This window comes from Thamnophis elegans, chromosome 16 (genome assembly GCF_009769535.1).
Source record: "Thamnophis elegans isolate rThaEle1 chromosome 16, rThaEle1.pri, whole genome shotgun sequence".
Taxonomy (NCBI): domain Eukaryota; kingdom Metazoa; phylum Chordata; class Lepidosauria; order Squamata; family Colubridae; genus Thamnophis; species Thamnophis elegans.
This window is the reverse complement of record NC_045556.1, coordinates 16969462-16990741: the sequence shown is the minus strand read 5'-3', so window position 1 is coordinate 16990741 and position 21280 is coordinate 16969462. Positions and strand designations below refer to the sequence as shown.

The 21280-nt window shown below is 41.2% G+C and overlaps 1 protein-coding gene across 2 annotated transcripts in view; it reads right to left on the bottom strand.

Annotated features, from left to right (window-relative positions):
- ADAMTS17 (ADAM metallopeptidase with thrombospondin type 1 motif 17) overlaps nt 1–21280 on the bottom strand; it is a 156640-nt gene that overhangs the window by 38720 nt on the left and 96640 nt on the right. The window contains exons 12-17 of one of the 2 annotated variants that reach the window (XM_032233271.1): nt 21115–21260; nt 18502–18668; nt 17356–17483; nt 9748–9868; nt 7304–7378; nt 127–207 (exon numbers count right to left, since the gene is read on the bottom strand). In XM_032233271.1, coding sequence (XP_032089162.1) covers nt 127–207; nt 7304–7378; nt 9748–9868; nt 17356–17483; nt 18502–18668; nt 21115–21260 — 718 coding nt within the window. The remainder of the gene's footprint in view (nt 1–126; nt 208–7303; nt 7379–9747; nt 9869–17355; nt 17484–18501; nt 18669–21114; nt 21261–21280) is intronic. The other variant, XM_032233272.1, reaches the window with a different exon arrangement.

Genomic DNA, 21280 nt, shown 5'->3' with positions numbered 1-21280 from the left:
CTAGCAATAAAGGTTTGAGAGATAATAATGGTCAATGAATAAACTCTTCTCTAAAGGCCCACTCGTGTTGTTTCAAATATTATGCTTCCACCAAATCTCTACGCTTCTCAATTCTTTTCTCTTTACCCAAAAAACTGTGGCCAGGTTTGTCCTCCATCACACGGATACGTCGAGCTCCAGCAGGGATCACAGCTGCTTCGATATAACCTACAACCAAGAAAAGGAATAGATGAGCCACCACAGTATATCCCAAAGTAAATCCCCAGGGAAACTGACAAGTGGTGGTTGTGGCCATCAAGTATGCATCCCTTACAGTTTGAAGAAAGAAATTCAGCACTCCAACACTCAGGTTGAAATTTGGTGAGAGGCTGAGCCGCACCAATTTCAAAGATGTGAATTATGACTCGAAAGGGAGAAGGAAATGAATGTGCCCTCATTTCAAATTCAGTTCCTATGTAACTAAAATTACGACGCAATAAACTCCAATTGGTGATTTTTGGATTTCTTCATGCTATCAGAGCTCTGTTAAAATTATTGTCTTGCTGTTGCAACTCATTCCATGAATAAAAACTGCTCTAAGAAAGCCTTTAAGGCTATTTCAGTTTCTTTTGGCTTCAATTAATTTGCCAGCCATTTTAATTTGTAGGAAACTTGATACCATCCTTCACACTTATTCAGTCGCTGTGGCCGGCAAGCCATAATTTATGGCTAACAATACGCTGCCTATCCAACCAATTGGTTGATTTAATAAATTATGGCTCAACAAATTGTGCTTTTGCATAAGTGGCAAATTATGACAATGCCTGCTTGAGATAAGCATGAAGACCATACGATAAAAATTGAATGAACTACATCTATTTCTCCCAAATAATTCAATGAATCCATCATTGGAAGACTTAAGAGACCAGTTGGAAAGATGGAGAAAATCTAACTATGTGGTTGCTAGGAGTTGGAAATAACTCCTATACTCAATCAATCAATTAATTATGCCCATCCTGGCTAGTCAACCTTCTCAGACTTGGTGACCTCTTGTGTATCTGGAAGGGACCATATTGGAAAACCTGGATTTGGTTTCTACCCAAAGCATTTCCTATCAAGAACAATATGATAATAGAGCATCTGTTTCAATAACCACTCCTTGGGTTTTTTTTTTGTCTTTTGTCTTCCCCTTATTAATCTTTCTACGTTACGATCCCCACCCTGACTATACGTTCATTTTTCATTTTCTTCTCCTTTCATTAGTTTACCCAAGAAATAACTTAATACCACAGAAAGAAAAACTGGGGGGGGGGGGGTGTACAATATCTGGCGCCAACATGTTGGGTTCAGCACTGCTATGATTTCAGTGTATCTGACTATCATCTTGCCTGTCGTGTTAACTATTGTTTTAATCGTAATTATTACAACCACAGTTATGTAAGGGATATTAACAGCTGTCTAACATGCAGCTTGGCAGCAAGAATTTGGGCTTTCTCTTATTCAGCCTGTTCAAATTGTATTGAACTATCATGCTCTACGATGGCGAATTGTAGCTGGCAAATTATTTCCATGGCCCTTCAGGAATTTGAACGGTTTATATTCCTTTTGCAGGAAGAGTCAACATTACAGATGTTCTTCAGTATTTGAGAAATGTAGTATTCTCGTACAGTTGTTTCATTAGCAACCTAAGCAGTAGTAGGATTCAAATAATTTAACAACCAATTCTCTGCCCTAATGACCAGTTGGGTAGGCCTGGCTCGGTGGTCATATGACTGGGTGGGCATGGCCAACTCAAAGTCACTCACATTGATGGGCGCTTTGTCTTAGCTGTTACAATGTAATAAAGGTTAACTGGAGAGGAAGTTTCTGTAAGCAGGGCAATAAAGTTCAGGCTAGAAACAACACCAGAATGTTTCCTTCCTGCCTTCCTTACAGGATTAGTCCTGTAAAGATTTCTTCCAACAACCAGTTCTCCGAACTGCTTAGAAAGTTAACAACCGATTCTCCCGAATAGGTGCGAACTGGCTGAATCCCACCACTGAAGCTAAGTAACATCATCATGCCCTAATGATGCACTGATGATGTTGCATAGTTTGGTAATGAAATCTCTGCAGGAATCAATAAGCTTTGAGAAAACTAAGATCCCAACAGGTCAACTCTAAGTTACATGTATATATATTTACTATTGGAAGTCTATATTGTCATATTATTGTGGGCTCTTTGTTAGCTTTAGCTTTATTATTGTTGGAGACCAGTAGCTGTTTGGCACCAAACGTAACTGGAGTGATATACAAACCCAGTAAAATAAATGCTTATATCAATTTTTAAAAAACCAATATCAACAGACCCCAAACCAAAGATTATCATCACCGATAAGGTGACATAATATAACAAGACATAGTCAAAGGGAAGAGGATAGAAAGCAGCCTGAAAGTATATATGTCACCATTGTTAGAACAAACTTATGGACATCCTTTAAATGTACAATTTCTAGATTTTATCTAGGAATATAAGAATATAAAAAAGCAATCTTTTGTTGGATCCTCCATGGCTTCCAACTAGACCCAGATTTATACCAAATATCCACTGAATGGACACATCAAAGCAATACCAATATTCAGGAGAAATGGAAAACATAGTCCCAATGGGAACAATCTTCAAGTCTTTTTCCATATTATAAGTGAAAACCAAATACAGTTGTACCAAGAGCTGGGCAATTCTGATTTGAATAAATAGATAATTAATACATTCTGCCTATTGAAATCTTATCGGACTTGGTGGCTCAGTGGCTAAGATGCTGAGCATGTCAATCAGTTCAGCAGTTCGAATCCCTAGTGCCACGTAACAGAGTGAGCTTCTGTTACTTGTCCCAGCTTCTGCCAACCTAGCAGTTCGAAAGCATGTAAAAAAATGCAAGTAGAAAAATAGGAATCACCTTTGGTGGGAAGGTAATAGCGTTCCATGTGCCTTTGGCATTTAGTCATGCTGGCCACATGACCACGGAGACATCTTCGGACAGCGCTGGCTCTTCAGCTTTGAAATGGAGATGAGCACTGCCCCCTAGAGTCAGGAACAACTAGCACATATGTACAAGGGGAATCTTTACCTTTATTGAAATCTTATAGACGTTCACTTAAGCACTATTTGTTTCATCTAACTTCATGGGATTTTGGTAAGTAAACCAGATGTGTGTCTATGGAGATTCTCAAGCATCCAGGTCATGATTGCCCCAAAGAGGTTTTTTTCCCAAAGGCAACTGGACTTTTATCATTTTTCCTTGAAGAGGTTGCGCTTCTCCTCCAAGAAGCTTCTTCAGTTCTCTTTTTCAGTTCTCTGCTTCCATCTACCAGCCAATGTCATCTGGCTACTAGCCGGGGGAGAGGGCCTTCTCTGTGGCAGCTCCGGCCCTTTGGAATGAACTCCCCGCAGAGATTCAGACCCTCACCTCTCTCCAGGCCTTCCGAAAAGCCATTAAAACCTGGCTGTGTCGGCAGGCCTGGGGTTGATGAATTCCCTTCCCCTCTCGAATCGTGTGGCTGTTGGTTGTTTTTAAATGCCTTGTATTTGTAGTTTTTGTGTTTCCCTTTCCCTCCTTGGGTTTGTGCGCCGCCCTGAGTCCCGCAGGGAATAGGGCGGCATATAAATAAAACAAAACCTAAACCTAAAAACCTAAACCTAAAAAAATGAAAAAAAAAGTCCAGTTGCTTTTTGAAAAAAAAAAAAAAAACACGTTTGGGACAAGTAGATGTGGAGTTAACCAATTATTTACCAAATACAATGCTATTTCTATACCACTAGACTCCTGGGCTTTTGATTTTCTTTTTACCCTTATAAATTAATGGAAATCAATTTCCCAGCCTTGAGAGAAATGTGAGTCTTGATAGAGTCTCTCACCATTTGGAAGCCACCACTCCCTTAGCAATCCGTAATTGCAGCATGGGTTCCAGAAAGATCAGTAAATTTCTGTTTACTATGACCAAACAAATTCTACGACAATTAAATCGTTCTCAACTTTCAGCAGAATCTGGTCAGTTCCTACAATAGAATAACAGGCTCCGTCCTTTTTAGGTTCCATTCCAATCCATTTAGCTAAAATAATTTCAGATCAAACTATAACATTTCCAAAATCTTTTGGGAACTCTCAGTTATTTGTTAATTCGTAGTATTATACGCAAGTGCGCTTTACCTCAGAAACAATCCTCTCTTTCTGGCACACAATCCTCTTTCTGTCCTGTCTGTGTTACATCAAGGCCTCAGGAATGCACAACTGGGCTTGAGGAGAAATGTGTGTTAAAATTATATCGCAGGGATCACATGAGGGGAGACACCTGAACCGATGGGAAGAGAGTGGAGCAAAGGGGAGAGAAAGATTGCCTTTATCCCTGTGAAGGTTCACAGCAGGAAAACAGCTGGTGCTGGGCCTTCCCTGAGAAATGTGGAAAGACCTAGTCAGCAATCATTTCCTTCAGTCTTTGATACCATAATTCTGGTGGGTTGGTGGTTTTTTTTGCCCTCTTGCCATAGAGGAAAACCATAACAAGAAACTAACAGAGTTGGAAGGGACCGTGGAGGTCTTCTAGTCCAATCTCCTTCTCAGGCAGGTGACTCTATACCATTCCAGACAAATGATTGTCCAATCTCTTCTTGAAAACGTCTGGAGTTGGAGCACCTACAACTTCTGAAGGCAAGTCATTCCCCTGGTTAATTGTTCTCACCATCAGGAAATTTATCCTCAGTTCTAAGTTGGTTTTCTCCTTGATTGGTTTCTATCCATTGCTCCTCGTCCTACCATGATTTCTTGAAGTTATGGATAGATGGCATCATGTTGAGTTAGGAATTCTTAATGGAATTCTTATAATTAGTTGGTTCCCATAGAATCTGCTAGTATTCCACCGAATTAATATTTTCAAAGGCAAGGACACTTCTATGAAATGCACTCAATGATTGTTGTTATCATCATCAGTGATGGAAAGCTGGCATTTCTTCCTCCAAAGAAAATAATGTCATTTCCTTGAAAAGAAAGACACAGCCAATGTAACTAATTCCTTCTTTCCAATGTCTTCCTTTTTCATTCAAATTGCATCATCCTCCCTTTTCTGAATAACCAGTGAGAAATATTATGTAGATACATCTTCCTTTTCCTGGGCTCCAAGATCACCGCAGATGGGGACCGCAGCCAAGAAATTAAAAAACGCTTGCTCCTGGGGAGGAAAGTGATGGCAAATCTAGACAGCATTCTAAAAAGCAGAGACATCCACCCTGCCAACAAAAGTGTGTATAGTCAAGGCTATAGTTTTCCCACTTGCAATGTATAGCTGTGATAGTTGGACCATAAGGAAGGCTGAGGGCCAAAGAATGGAGGCCTTTGAACTATGGTGCTGGATAAGATTCACGTGAGTCCCTTGGACTGCAAGGCGATCCAATCGGTCAGTCCTAGAGGAGCTAAACCCTGACTGCTCTTTAGAAGGCCAGATCCTGAAGATGAGACTCAAATACTTTGGCCACCTAATGAGAAGGAAGGACTCACTGGAAAAGAGCCTAATGCTGGGAAAGATTGAGGGCAAGAGAAGAAGGGGACGACAGAGAATGAGGTGGCTAGAGGGAGTCACCAAAGCAGTCTGCGTGAGCTTAAATGGACTCCAGAAGATCGTAGAGGACAGGAAGACCTGGAGGAACATTGTCCATGGGGTCGCGATGGGTCAGACACGACTTCACAACTAACAACAAAAGGTCTTCCTCTCTTCCCATTGGGCATCTCCTTTGAAGGCAGAATCATCAGCAGGTGGAATTGTGAAGGTTGACATTCTGTTTTCTGTGAATAAGCATCTTGATTGGTATTACAAGTAGGGTGAGCCTGTAAAGCCTGTAAACCTTCTCATTCTTAGCATAGAAACCCATCACAGGTAGTCCTTGATTTACAACAACAATTGGAACCAGATAGCTATTGCTAAGCCAGGTGGCTGTTAAGGGAATCCTGCCCGGTTTTGCAAAATTTTCTTTTTTTTGGCCATGGTTGTTAAGCAACTAACTGCAACCATTAAGTGGATTAAATAATTGTTAAGCGAATCTGCCATTTTCCATTGACTTTGTTTACCAAAAACCAGATGGGAAGGTAACAAATGGGGATCACATGACCCTGGGATTATGCAACCATCATAAATACATAGGTAAAGGTTCCCCTCGCAGATATGTGCTAGTCGTTCCCGACTCTAGGGGCGTTTCAAAGCCGGAGCCAGTGCTGTCCAAAGACGTCTCTGTGGTCATGTGGCTGGCATGACTAAACACCAAAGGCACATGGAGTGCTGTTACCTTCCCACCAAAGGTGGTCCCTATTTTTCTACTTGCATTTTTACCTGCTTTCAAACTGCTAGGTTGGCAAAAGCTGGGACAAGTAATGGGCGCTCGCTCTGTTGCACAGAGCTAGTGATTTGAACCATCAAACTGCCGATCTTTCTGATCGACAAGCTCAGCATCTTAGCCACTGAGCCAACACATCCCTTACATGCAATACATGCCATGTGCCAAATTCAGTGTCCGAATTTGAGCATGTGTCCATGGGAATGCTGTAATAATCCTAGAGCACGATTCTGGCCATAATTCAGACTTTTCGGTGCCATTGTCACTTTGAATGGTCACTAAAGGAAAAAAAAATCACAAGTCAAGGATTATCTGTACAGTGAACCCAACTTGTGCTAAAAGTTAGAATTATGGAGGACCCCATTCATCAGAAAATGAATGTCCAAGATACATTTTCTCCCCTTGAGAACTCAGTGAAAAGAGTCATATGAAGAAAAGACATGCTTTGAAATACCATATTTTTTGGAGTATACGATGCACCTAAAAGAACCTCCACATGCCCCATTTTCAGCCTCTGCACCTCACATTTTCCATTCATTCTGATCCCCATCACCTGGAATGAGTGGAGAATGAGGCATGTGGAGGCTGAAAAAGGGGTGTGCAGAGGCGGCAATAGTCTATGGCAATCTCTGCAGCCTGAAACAGCTGATCGTTGCCCAACAATCAGCTGCTTGTGCTAATCAGGTTGCACTGAAACTGAAACTGAAACAGGTTGTTTGCTGCAAGGAGGCAAATTGCTGGGAGGCAGAGGCAGATTTTTTTTCTTGTTTCCCTCCCCAAAAGCTAGGTGTGTCTTATACTTCAGAGCGTCTGATACTCCCAAAAATACGGTATATCCACAGCTTCTCCTTCGAGAAGGATGCCATGTCAGCATTTCAAGTAAACCAAAGAGCACAGAGGAAGACCCAACACCAAGAGAGCATCTATCGATCTCCCAGCACCACAGAAAGCAACCCAGGCATCTTACACGAGAAACACTTGGGCACTGCCTTTGTCCTGGCCATCACACAGGTGGAAACTTTCTTACATTGACTATTGGAGACTAAGAAGAAGAAGGGGGAAAAAAGGAATTGGCACAGGTTTAGTTCCACCAGCAGGGAATGTTTGCACAAATCAGCAGTCAGCCAGAGCCATCTTTCTTCAGGACAACCCGACCAGCAGCAGGAGACCATTTTCCTCGCAACAGCTTTCTGATATCTGTTACAAAGCAGTCCTCTTTGGGGAACCGGCTAACTTGGATACTGAACAGCAAATCTGAATTGAAACAAAACAGCTGAGGACTCTAATAGGACTCGATTGGACTTTGACAAGAAACGCATTTCAAAATATGTAAATAACCCATTGCTTCTCGACTTTTTGGCGAAGATCACGTTGCGTTTATAAATAGCCCATTTTGTTCAAGATCAGTTATAATTCTCAGGGTGGCTTGTTTTCCATGGCACAACAAAACAATATGGGCATCAAGCTATCACACTCAACCCAAAATAGAAAAAGACTGAAAAAGGGTCAGCAATGATTGGCAATTAACATCATCAGCAGATTAAATAAAAACCAAAAAGACCCAGCTGCTGTTACTTTAACTAGGGGTAGCAGAGGGGAATAGGCAAAAGAGGAAGGCGACAAATGATAAAAAAGAGGAATGGAATGGAATGGAACGGAACGGAATAGAATGGCAATTGCAATGGCAATGGCAATAGCACTTAGACCTATATATTGAATTGGATTGGATTGGATTTATTATATTTCTATGCCGCCCTTTTCCCCGAAGGGGACTCAGGGCGGCTCACAATTCAGTCAGGGAAAGGAGTGCAGACAGGGGATAAAAAAGACAAACATAACAGTACACAATTTAAAACACACAACAACCATACCATTCGAGGAGGGGGGCAAAAGCTCTTTAGCCCCAGGCCTGTCGGAATAGCCAGGTTTTAAGGGCTTTGCGGAAGGCCTGGAGGGTGGTGAGGGTTTGAATCTCCACGGGGAGTTCGTTCCAGAGGGTCGGAGCAACCACAGAAAAGGCTCTCCTCCGGGTAGTCTCCAGTCGGCATTGGCCGGCGGATGGAATTCGGAGGAGGCCTAATCTGTGGGATCTGATCGGTCTATTGGAGGTAATTGGCAGCAGGCGGTCTCTCAAGTACCCAGATCCAATACCATGAAGGGCTTTATATATTACTTCATAGTGCTTTTAAAGCCCACTCTAAGCAGTTTACAGAGTCAGCATATTTGTCCCCAACAATCTGGGTCCTCATTTTACCCACCTCAGAAGGAGGGAAGGCTGAGTCAACCTTGAGAATTCTTTATTGGCCAAGTATGATTAGACACAAGGAATTTGTTTCTAGTGCATAAGCTCTCAATGTGCGTATAACAATAGTGATAAGCAACAAAGTTACAGCCATAAGAAGATAAGGAGATAGGAAATAGAGAAGATGAAAATTATGATGATAATTTTGCCTTTTCAGATAGTTTGACAGGCTTGTTGCAATTAGTTGTTTAGCCGAGTGATGACATGGGGAAAAAACTGTCCTTGTGTCATAGGGAAAAAATGCCAGCTGTGGCATTAAAATTATTCCTTCCACGCTTATGGAATCCTGTCATTCAAATCAGAGAAGTTATTCCTAGATGATCAGGAATAAATTGATAAAAGTGCTGACACATAGAACATATGTAGAATCACAGGCCTGGAACTGACATTGGAAGTCTTCTAGTTCAACCACCTGCTCAAGCAGGGAATTCTATACCATGTTAGACAAGAGTTCGTCCAATCTCTTCTTGAAAACCTCCAGTCATGAAACACCCATAACTTCTGAAGGCAAGCTGGTTAATTGTTCTCACTGTCAGGAAATGTCTCCTTAGTTCTAGGTTGGCTCTCTCTTTGATAACCTTTTATCCTTACTTCTCCTGCTCTCGGGTGCTTTGGAGAAAAGCTGAACCCTCCTCTTCTTCATGATATCCTCTAAAGTTCTAGAAGAAAGCTATCATGTCTCCCCTAATCCTTCTCTTTGATAGGCTCCCTCAACCTTTTGTCATATGATGTAGCCGCCAAACCCTTTCTTAATGTGGTTAATTATGGCTTATCATCATAACACATTGATGCCAAAATGCTGAGTGGTGCAGTGGCCTAGAGGTGGTGCTCTCGCCTCACACTCAGGATTCTGTGAGTTCAATCCTAGGTGGAGGCAGATATTTTTCTCTCTGCGCACAATGAGAACATATCTGCTGAATATAACTCTGCATTGGAAACAAGAAGGGCATCTGGCCAGTAAACAATCAGCTCCATTCAGTTGCCCAGACTCCACCCTGCAAGGGATTATGGGGATCGTTAAAAGAAGATGATGATGGTTATGCCAAATGCCGTAAACATTCAAGTTCAATTAGGATCTTCCAGTCTTCTTATGTGCAAAAATTACTCACCCATCCCTTTTGTATGGTTGAAGTCACCTTTCACCACTTTGCAAGTTTTCCCATTTCCGTTGCAAATGCCACAGTGATCTTCTTTGGCAGAGGATCCAATGATCCCATCACAGCCGATTTTCTAATGGGGATCAAGAGGGGTTTTTCTCTGTTATTGTCATAACAAAAAAAGATTTTTAGATATTTAATCTCCTTTAGAGATTACTAAAGGAGGGTAAGTCCTGGATACTCATTTGAAGGACAATCTCAGAAATAAAGGTAATTGTCAACTTACAACTGCTACAGATACCAGATTTTATATTTCTAAGCAAGGCACTTAAGTGAGTCGCATCTGATTTTGCAACCCCTTAACCCAGTTATTAAGGAAACCACTGTGGCTCTTAAGTGCATTACACAATCATTAACCAAATCCACCTTTTCCAATTGATTTAACTTGTTGGAAGCTGGCTGGAAAGGATTTAAATGATGATCAAATGACCCTGCTATACTGCAAGTGGCATACATATGTGTCAATTGCCAAGCTCACTGCTGCAACACTCATAAGTGTGAGGACCAGGGGTGGGTTCCTGCCAGTTCTAACCTCTTCTATAGAAGAGGTTCCACAAATCTACAGTGCCGTTTAGAACCGGTCCAGCTCCCTCCCCCCGCCTGTCCCCACATCATCAAGATGAAGAGCAAGAAGAGGAATTCTGGGAGTTGAAGTCCACAAGTCTTAAAGCTGTCAAGTTTGAACACCCCTGTTTTTTTCTAAAGGGTTAGGGGTGCAAGGGTCTTGTAACTTAAGACTTGCGTGCTTCAAATGCCAGAGTTTCTGAGCCAACATTTTGGTTGATAAGCAAGAGCGTTGTTAAGTGAGTTTCACACATTTTACAAGTTGGCCACTCCCACCCAGTCACATGGCTGGCAAGCTACTCCCACAAAGCAGGCCACACCTACAGAAGAGGTTCTAAAAAAATTTGAAACCCACCACTGGTGAGGACTGATCATAAGTCACATTTTTCAGTGCTGTCACTACTTTGAACAGTTGCTAAATGAACAATTGTAAGTTAAGAAGTCTGAAGAGTAAACTTCAATTATGTTAATCAGCTGATGTTGCAAACAGTCTATGTAGCTACCAATGCACCAAACTGAACGTCACTCAGCCTTCATATCCAGTAGCTTGCTAGATATTTTCCCTTATCTGTTTTCTGACATTTGGCTAATATACGTATATATAGTAATAGCATTTAGACTTACATACTGCTTCACAGTGCTTTTATAGCACTCTCTAAGCACTTTTCAGAGTCAGCCCTATTGCCCCCAACAATCTGGGTCCTCATTTTACCCACCTCGGAAGGATGGAAGGCTGAGTCAATCTTTAGCCTGATAAGATTTGAACTGCCAAATTGCAGGCAGCTGGCAGTCAGCAGAAGTAGCCTGCAGTACTGCTTTTTAACCACTGCGCCACCATGGCTCATATGTTTATATATTTGACTTCTGATAGATTAAATGTATTTGGTGAATCAATTATTATAAGCCATGAGCACCTGATTTTAAGAGGTACAATATGTTTTTGGAGAAGAGCTAAAGAAGCTTCTTGGATGAGAAGCTAAACGTTTTCAAAGAAAAACCAGAAATTCCAGATGCCATATTGGGGACAATATGTTTTTGGGCTTTAACCTGGTCAGAATGTTTTCAGTGGGATCTTTTACAGAAGGGAAACAATACTTGAATCAAAGAAAAAAATCCCCATAATTTATGGCCTTCCCCTCTGCTGATTGCAACCTTACCCAGCATTGTTATGTGGCCACAGCAGAATAACTGAAGAAATGCACCAGTGGTGGGATTCAATTTTTTTTACTACTGGTTCGGTGGGCATGGCTTGGTGGGTGTGGCAAGGGAAGGACACTGCAAAATCCCCATTCCCTCCCAATCAGCTGGGACCCAGGAGGCAGAGAATAGATGAGAGCAGGGCCAGCCAGAGGTGGTATTTGCCGGTTCTTTGAACTACTCAAAATTTCTGCTACCGGTTCTCCAAAGCCTGTCAGTACTGGCTGAACACCACCTCTGAAATACACCCTAAACAGATCAAAAGTTACTTATCTGGGTTCAGGATACTCAGCAGAGAATTCTGCTGAAAGCTTTGTATTGTCTTGTATTTTGTGATCTGCAAGCAATTTCAAACTACACGGGGCAATTCCCATTCAATGTTCTATCAGCTCAAAAGTGTGAGATCAATCAGGGCTTTTGGCTTAATTCCTCTATATTATTTTTCCTAAAAGTTATGTCATTTCTCTTGGCACACAATCTGAATTTTTACCCAAATACCAAGAGGGTGCTTCCAACAAAGCTTTTAAAAATTCCTCAGGGGAAAGAGCCCATTCATAGCTTTGTGTGTTACTTCACTAGCACAATTATAATTACTGCCTCATATTTTTAAAAAAATGACAATGTCCTTTCACGGAGTACTGTAATGCTTCCCGTATGCTCAGCCTGCTGTAGCAGATATTGTATATAAATATAAATATTGCCGTTGTTAAGTATCATTCTGAAATTTGATCGTGCCAAGATGATATCACTGCAACAAATTCTTCCAACTGTCAACACTTGTTCACACTATAGTAATCATATAGACCAGGGATTCTTAAACTTTTTGCTCTCAAAATCCATTCCCATTTTTAAAAATTATAAAGGATTTCAAAAGAACTTTTGTTCTTTTTGTATGGGGTCTGTCTGTCTTTCTGTCTGTCCGTCTGTTTATCTGTATCTATCTATCTATCTATCTATCTATCTATCTATCTATCTATCTATCTATCTATCATCTATCTATCTACTGTATCTAACTCATCCATCTATGTATCATCTATCTCTATCTATCTATCTATCTATCTATCTATCTATCTATCTATCTATCTATCTATCTATCTATCTATCTATTATCATTGAATGATAACTGATGTCAGGATGGAATGCCTTCATTTGGACTGGTCTATTCCCTCCCATTTGGAAGCCCAACCTGAGTAATAACTTCCCTTACCATTTTTAAAGAAAAAGTGCTCAATGACCACTTTTCTTGAAAAAAATTCACTTGACTTGGAAAAATCTTTCTGCTTCTGTTAAAAACTGTTCAGGGATTCCATTTGAATGGAAATCAACAAGTGTTCAGTTGAGCTTTTGCAGTTTAAAAGACGGTCAGTAACCATTTGAATTAAAGTCATGGAATGCATTAATTTCTCTGACAAAAAGAGTCATGTTGCAGATGGGCATCCATACAAAATGTATGTATGAATGAATGAATGAATGAATGAATGAATGAATGAATGAATGAACTGATATCTTTTCTTTAACAAATACTAAGCAGAAATGCACACTAGGGAATACTTATGATCTCTTTGGAAGATCCTAGGTCCTTTGACTTCATTTTTCTTTGGAGTTCCCAACAAAAGAAATATATTCCAAAATTTGAATTATAGATGTTTTGTGTAAATAAGCACACCCAGCTGGAAGACAGTCAAGCAGCAACTCATATCTTTTCACCCCTGAAATACCGCTTGATGAAAAGAGGGAATATTCAAGACATATCCTACTCATTTCATTTGTCTCTTTCTGCCTCCTTGAGATGCCAGAGGAGAAAAATTAAATTATAGGAGCAAAACTGCCAACATTGAGCAAAATTGAAAAAGTTATTTAGGTAAATCCAATAGTTTGCCCATCCCTTAGGCAAATTTCCTCTCCTACTCTTGAGCCATTCTGCAAATTGTTTCTGAAGTTGTCCTCAGTTTCTAAAAACAGTTTGCTATAGGGTGGAACAAGCTAATACTTTTCAAAAAATATGTCAGCAACCTCTTTGGGCACACAGAACTGTTTGAATAGTTATTTGTATCTTGGCTATTCCTAAGTGGATGAAAATGGGAAAATTGCCAAGTGCTTATCTAACGTCAATTTGGGGGGGGGGGAGTGTGTTGAAAGTGGTTTGAGAATGGAGTTTTCCTTCCTTGGGTATGAACTTCTATTTCTTTCATCCCTTCTGTTCTAACCAGCCTTGGCAGTCCTCTTATAAGATAAGAACAAGAGCACACACAACACACCAGAAATTGACTCTTTTTCTTCACTTTTTATATGTTTAGATGAAACATAAAGAAAAAAATATCTTATATAGACCATTGGCCCACTTAATATTGTGAACAACATTGCTTTCTTTTGGAGGTATGCCGTCCTATCTAGAAAAAATATAGGCAAGGAGAGCTACTTGAGAGCATCCAAGTAGGCTTCTGCGGGATAGAAGGAAGTAGCCATATGTTCTGATATAAACCACATAGTAATAGCAATAGCAATATAAACCCGCCATCCTGGGCCCAACATTTGGGAAGCCGGGCTCTGCCTGTCACAAGCCAGGACAAAGGGTGAGTGATGGAGGAGTAACACCTCCTTCAAAAACCTTGGTCCAGCTGGCCCGGCTGGTAGCCCCTCGTAAGGGCCCCTTTCCAGGGTTACAGGAGAAGACGATCAACGGTTTTGAAGGCAGAAGAGGGCTCTACGCCCCAACGGCAGATAAAGCGGCAGAACCATCTTCTAGGAGAAGGGAAACTCTGGTTACAAACCTCCACTGCCTTGTGGCTAAATCCACTACTGGAAAAGGCTTCGGGAGTCAACCTCCAGGCAAAATCCGGAGCTGGAGTCCCGGAAGCAGTTCATGACTCCTGCGACGCAGCTGGAACCAATCGTATCGGCTCTGCCGTTCCATTGCACTATTTCAGTGACGTGGAGAGGGGGGAACTTGGTAACAGTCCATCCTCCATATTAATCTACCCAGGCCTCATGTTGGAGAGTTCACTCCAGTTGTAACCTTTTTCCAGAGCACGATACCACAGTCTTTTGAGACTGAAGGATGCCAATACAATACAATAGCAATAGTACTTAGACTTATATACCATTTCACAGTGCTTTTACAGCCCTCTTTAAGCAGTTTTACAGAGTCAGCCTCTTGCCCCAAATAATCTGGGTCCTCATTTTACCCATCTCAGAAGAATGGAAGGCTGAGTCAACCTTGAGCTGCTGAGATTTGAACTGTCGAACTGCAGCTAGCAGTCAGCTGAAGCAGCTGGCAGAACTGCACTCTAACCACTGCACCATCTGATTGAGGGAACTAGGTATGTCTATCAAAGAGAAGTGATATGATAGCTGCCTTCCTGTAATTGATGGTCTTTTACATAGAAGAGGGGGTTGACCCAAAATTGTGGAAACCTTTTGGGAAAAGTATTTTCTAAAAGTAGCCAACAACACCATTTTTGGGGGGAGTAGTACCATAAGATTATATATCAATGGAAAGATAATTTAATCAAGAATGTAATGCACTAACTTTTATGAAGGATTTGCTATTAGAATAGCAGTTATAAAGAAGAAAAGTGAAATGAGATATACAAAAATTATCACCATAGAAAAAAACGAGATATACAAAAATTACCACGTCAGTTAATACCTTTAGCATGAATTACAGCTTTATAATGTCTCCCATTACAGTCTGCCGCATGCTCTGGCTGCACCATTGGCGCATGGACTCCAAGTATAAGTGGAATCTGGCATCACCCAGCCTTCCCAAGTCTTTTAGTTCTGCAGTTGTTATAATGTGAAACCAAGATAGAATGATTGCTTCTATTAAGTGGGTTTTATTGCTGGGTCACTTCTGACTAACAAGTTTCTTTAGTTGGCTCCGTAGATTTTCAATTGGGTAAAAATCTGGGCTATTCCCAGACCATTTCAGCAATGGAATATGATTATCTTTAAACGCCCCCCAAAAGGGGTGTTAGTAGCCATCAAACCTCAAAAGTACACTTTTCCCAAAAGGTTTCCACAATTTTGGATACTACTGCATTCTCCAAAGCTCTTGGGGGCAGAACAAGAATAATAGATAAAAAATTATCCATCAGAGATCCAATTTAGAACTAAAGAGAAATTTCCTGATAGTGAGATCAATTAATCAATAGAATGGCTTGCCTTCAGAAGTTGTGGGTGTTCCATCATTGGAGGTTTTCAAGAAGAGATGGGCAGCCATTTTTCCAGAATGGTATAGGATCTCCAGCTTGAGCAGGGGATTGGACTAGAAGACCTCCAAGGACCCTTCCAACCCTACTATTCTATGTTCTATGTTAACTTCACCACTCTGCTTTCTTAAACGAGTGTTTCATGGCTGCCGAACCTACCGTGTCTGCAAAAATTAGGAATAGGCAACTTCCCGGATCACAGGGATTTTGTCAGAGTTCTCACCACAGAATCTAAAAATTCCAAACATGTCCACTAGGAGACTGGCAGAGCATAGGATTGCTATGTGTAGAAAATCCTGGGTTAAGACGCTGATATTTTCTGGTTTAAATAACTTATTAAATAACTTAATTAGTGATATGAACTCTGAGATTTTTCCAATGGATTCAATAGGTCAACCAGCCATCTGCTGAGCTGAGGGAAGGCACTTCCTATGTTTGACGTTCTGCCTTCCCTAGTAGCTGCAAGAGATTTCTGTGGGACCAGGCTGGGTTTCCTGTCTTGGACATGCCAATGTAATGTGCAGGTTGATAAAGGTACTTGCCATCACTAGGAGCATCGTTCTATTTCCTGTACTAGTTCTCCACCCTAATACACTGAATTTAGTAGAGCGATGTTGCCAATACAACCAGGCCGATTCTCCCATCAACACGGAATTCCAGATGTTTCTCCTCTAAGAAATTCAACTATTGGAGTTCAAATGAGGGACCTTCAAAGAAAATAGTCCATAGTGACCTACCCTTTTGTTATCACAAAATCCCTCCTGAATTGTAATGGGAGCCAGACCTCAATTTTGCAAAGATTTTCTGTATACAGTATCAAGTATTTTTCCATCATGTTTAATACAAAACTCAAACTTTTTTGGAAACCCTGTTTTTTAGTGCTTGGTTCTTAATGTCTTCCAATTTATAATGAAATCATCAAAAGATAACCCCATCCATTTCTAGCACATAGCAAAAAACACCAAACCTCCTGGAATCCTACAATGAGGACACAGCAACTGAATGTCTGTATCATTTTTTTTTCATCTAGAAGTAAGGGGAACAGTTACTTACTTTATTCCATAGCAATAGCACTTAGACTTATATACCACTTCATAGTGCTTTTACAGCCCTCTCAAAGCGGTTTACAGAGTCAGCCTATTGTCCCCCAACAATCTGGGTCCTCATTTGACCCATCTCGGAAGGATGGAAGGCTGAGTCAACCTTGAGCCAATCAGAATCGAACTGCTGGCAGTGGGCAGAGTTAGCCTGCAGTAGCAATAGACTTATATACCATTTCACAGGGCTCTACAGCCCTCTCTAAGCAGTTTACAAAGTCAGCCTCTTGCCCCCAACAATCTGGGTCCTCATTTGACCCACCTCGGAAAGAGGGAAGGCTGAGTCAACCTTGAGCCGGTGAGATTTGAACTGCCGAACTGCAGTACTGCACTCCAACCGCTGCGCCACTTCGGCACTATAGCTACAGCCTTGCATTTTTTTTCATAAATATTATACTATTTGTTTTCAGTGGCCTTGTCTTTCATGAAACTCAAGATCACAGTACATTTTAGATTAGAGGAAATAGCGAACAAAAAGAAATTTACTCTACCTGGCACTTGCCATGAACACAGAGGTCGGTCTCATAAGGTCCGCAGGGCGTACCGTCAATGACCCGATCAGACACCAACACAGGAGACTCTTTCCCAAATGGAGAACAATATAGCTCACAAGGTTTTTCTGAAAGAAAAACAACGGATGATGTTAACTAGCCAGCTCATGAAACATCTACAAGAAAACCGCGAAGCGCAGAGAGCACCAAAGACTCCACAGTTCAACCCAGAGCTACACAGATCCTCTTTTATTGTAACAGAAACAGATTTTAAATTTGACCAACACCAGAAGCATAACACACCAGACCAGGGGTATCAAACTCAAGGCCTGCTGGCCAGATCTGGTCCACAGGGTGCTTAGATCTTGCTCACGGGGACATCCTGGAAACAGCAAAGGACTGGCCCACGGGGACTCTGCCAGTGAAAATGGAGTTTTCACTGGCAGAGGGTTGCAGGTGTATGCCCCGCCAGCGGCCAGCGGAGCTGGTGACAGAATCAGACAGTGAGGAGGCTGACTAGGCCACGCCCACCGTGGCCACGCCCACCCAGTGACCAGGCAGAGAACCCATTGCTGAAATTTTTGAAGCTTATCCCTGGATTTGAGAATTAGAAAGAGTAGTTTATGGAAAGAAGGAAACATTGATGTAACTTAGACAAAGGGGACAAGTATAATTGTATTTATCACTGCTGCTGTTAAGAAGACGGGAGGGCATTTAATTATCCTTTCTACTTTTTTCTGCCCTTTCTACTTCTTTTTCTCTATTTCTGTTTTCACCTCTTCTATTACTTTGCTTTAATTCCCTTATCGGTAACTGAAATATTGCATTGTTTTTGGCCTGTGGGAAAACGTCTTTAATAAAAATTATACATTGGTTCGTCATTAATTGGTTCCGGGAGACACAATGAGTACCAAAAATGATGAGTACCCCAAAAAATTTTTCCCATAGGGAATAATATAGTGAGTCACAAGGCAGCTAACACTGACAAGTTCTAGCTTCTGCGTTGAGTACCAAACAAATGATGAGTACCGGGACTAATTTTCACATCAAAATGCGTTGAGTAACAAATTTGATGAGTTTCAAAGCAGTTGAGTACCAAAGTACCCCTGTATGCAAAACGTAGTGTTTTCATCTGCTAAAACTTACCATCCACGATGACAGCTGTCCATAAACTTTTCTTCTTGTTGGTCGAGCGGTCCTGAGATTGACACTGTTGGTCTCGGAAGGTGGACACTCCTCTGGGACATGGCAAGTTTTCACACACAGTGTGCTCCACACTTGCTCCTTGGCAGTTCTTACCTCCAGGGCCAGGGCTGTTAAGGGAGAAAAAATATGGACAGCTTGCATTGGTTTCTATCCCGTTATCCACAAAAGAGTGATGGGATATTTTGCACCATGGTTTCCCGAAAATAAGACAGGGTCTTATTTTCTTTTGACCCCTGAAATAAGTGCTTGGCCTTATTTTTGGGGAGGTCTTATTATTCTTGAGGTGCAGGAGGTGGTGAACATGGTCACCTCATGGCTGCTGCTGTGTTGAGATATTTTCAGGGAGGGCTTATTTTCGGAGGAGGGCTTATTTTAGCGCATGCGCTCACAAGCCCAATTGGGCTTATTATCTGGGAGATCTTATTTTCGGGGAAACAGGGTAAATATAACTTCTTTTTGGACTGTTTAGAAAAGAAAACACAAATTCAAAGCAAAAAAAGATTTTCTTTGAGATGAATTTGACTTCTGGTGATTTCATACACCTTTCTGAAAACATCCATACAGACTAATGAGAATAGCAGCTACAACAGGGGAGGGGGGGGGAGGCAATAAAGACAATAAATCAGGACTTAAAACAGCAGAGAGCAAAATTCATTCAGGTACGGTCATCCTACCTACCATTGATTGAAAACAAAGAAGAAGTGTTTCACATCTAATGCAAACTTGCTTATGTTACATTTTTGAGGCAACTGACAATCCGGAATCTTTCCAAACGTATGTTGAAATTTGAAATATTATTTAGTGATTTAAAACACACACATACACACACATCGTGAAAGATCTGTATCAACAAAAGATTAATTCACGAAAACCAGGACTGCCAATAGCCAAAGTGGCAAGCAAAAAAAAAAAAAAAAAAGGTCATGCAGAAAGTATGTAAAATACATCTTGCAAATGCTTTTAAGCTACTCGGTTTAGTAAAGGAAGGGGCCAAACGGAATTTATGAATGGAAAAATGAGAAACTAAAGATTGGCAATACTGACTGTCCTTATTGTAGATTTACAGCCACTGATCATCTGTCCTCAAGTCACATTTAGACCCACAAGGTGTTTTTTTTTTAAAAATATGCTGTTGTTTTACACACTTAAGTTTTAAAACAGTCTTAGCTGAGATCGGTAGAGATTTTTCTGATGCTTGAACGTAGAACAGCAGAAGTATTTTTCAAGGGAGGCTCACAATAACACTTCCCGAACTGTGCCAATTATTCACAGCAGTGATACAGAAGTGGTTTTCCATACTTTCCTTCAGGATGTTTTTTTAAACATCCCCATCCAACTGACACCCTTGGGATTTACTAGTGGCCTCCCATTCAAGCCTTAATAAAATCTGACCTTGCATAGCTTTTTCAAGATCAGCCAAGGTCATCTGCTAAAATGCAGAGAAGATTTACCAGTCCTAGGAAAGTAATGCTTTGGAGAGGGGATATTTTGCGACCGACAAACACAATGTGGCCAAGTGCCTGCAACATGCTCTCCAAAAGTCGCCTGTCAGCCCTTCAAGACAGCCCAGGCAGGAAGCCATGAGTTCTAACACTACCAGTAAAGTAAGGTCACAGTAACAAAATCTTGCAAATCTGAAAGCATTTCTCAGCTTTCCCCACCAGTACTATTCAGAGAACTGTTGATGCTGGGCTCTTTCCGAGATGCTTTCCACTCTCCCATTCCTTCTGTGGGCTGAGATATCTCTTGCCTGACCCCTGACTAGTATGTCAATTAAAAAAAACAAACTAGTCAACTAAAATTCAATACTAAATTGGGGCCAGATAAGGGTCAATGGAATTCAAGAGGAGTTGGACTCGGATTGTTTGTGGCAATGTAACAACTCTAAGCTGATGACATGTTTAACTCCACCCCTCCCCAGCTCTGCCTCCTCTTCACCTACACTTTGTTAATGAAAACCAGTGAGTGAGAGTGAGTAAGTGAGAGTGAGAGATTTAACTGAGTGGCAAAACTGCTTTCAAATAATAGCTGTGATGGAGACGGGTGCGGTTTGGCTTATCCAGAAAATAGCTGCTGTTCTGAACCAGACAGGAATGAAAACTGAGAAGACTATTCTCCATTTAAGTCCAGACTCTCCAAATGCTTTCTATCGCTTGAGATTCAATTCCAAGTAAAGCACTGAGTTTCAGCCTTTACCATGCTTTCTTTTAATTTTCTAAAAATAACTCTGGTATTTATTGTAAATAAATTTGTAAATTTATTTACAATAAAAGCAATGGTGGATGCTTTATAGCATGATTGTCCACTATTAAAATCATCTCCTTCTCCTTCTCTTCCTCCTCCTCCTCATTCACTACTACCTTCTTTCTTCTTCCTTCCTTCCTTCTTCCTTCCTTCTTCCTTTCTTCTTCCTTTCTTCTTCTTGAAGAGGCACCACATCAGTTACTCCTGAATTAGGAGAAGCAGATGGGCTAGGCTTCCTATGAAGAAATCTTTCAATGCTCCCTTAAGTGCTTTAAAGGTTTAGAGTCTCAGCGGAATGAGTCAACTTACGGAGGGTTGTCACATTTGCGTTGCCTGAATCTGGCCCCAGTTTCACACGTCCGGCTGCACATGCTCCATTGACTCCAGATACTCCAATCACCATCAATGTGTTCAGGGATGGGGGTTTTACTGACACACTCCCCCATTCGGCACCACTGGAATGAAAAGAGACAAA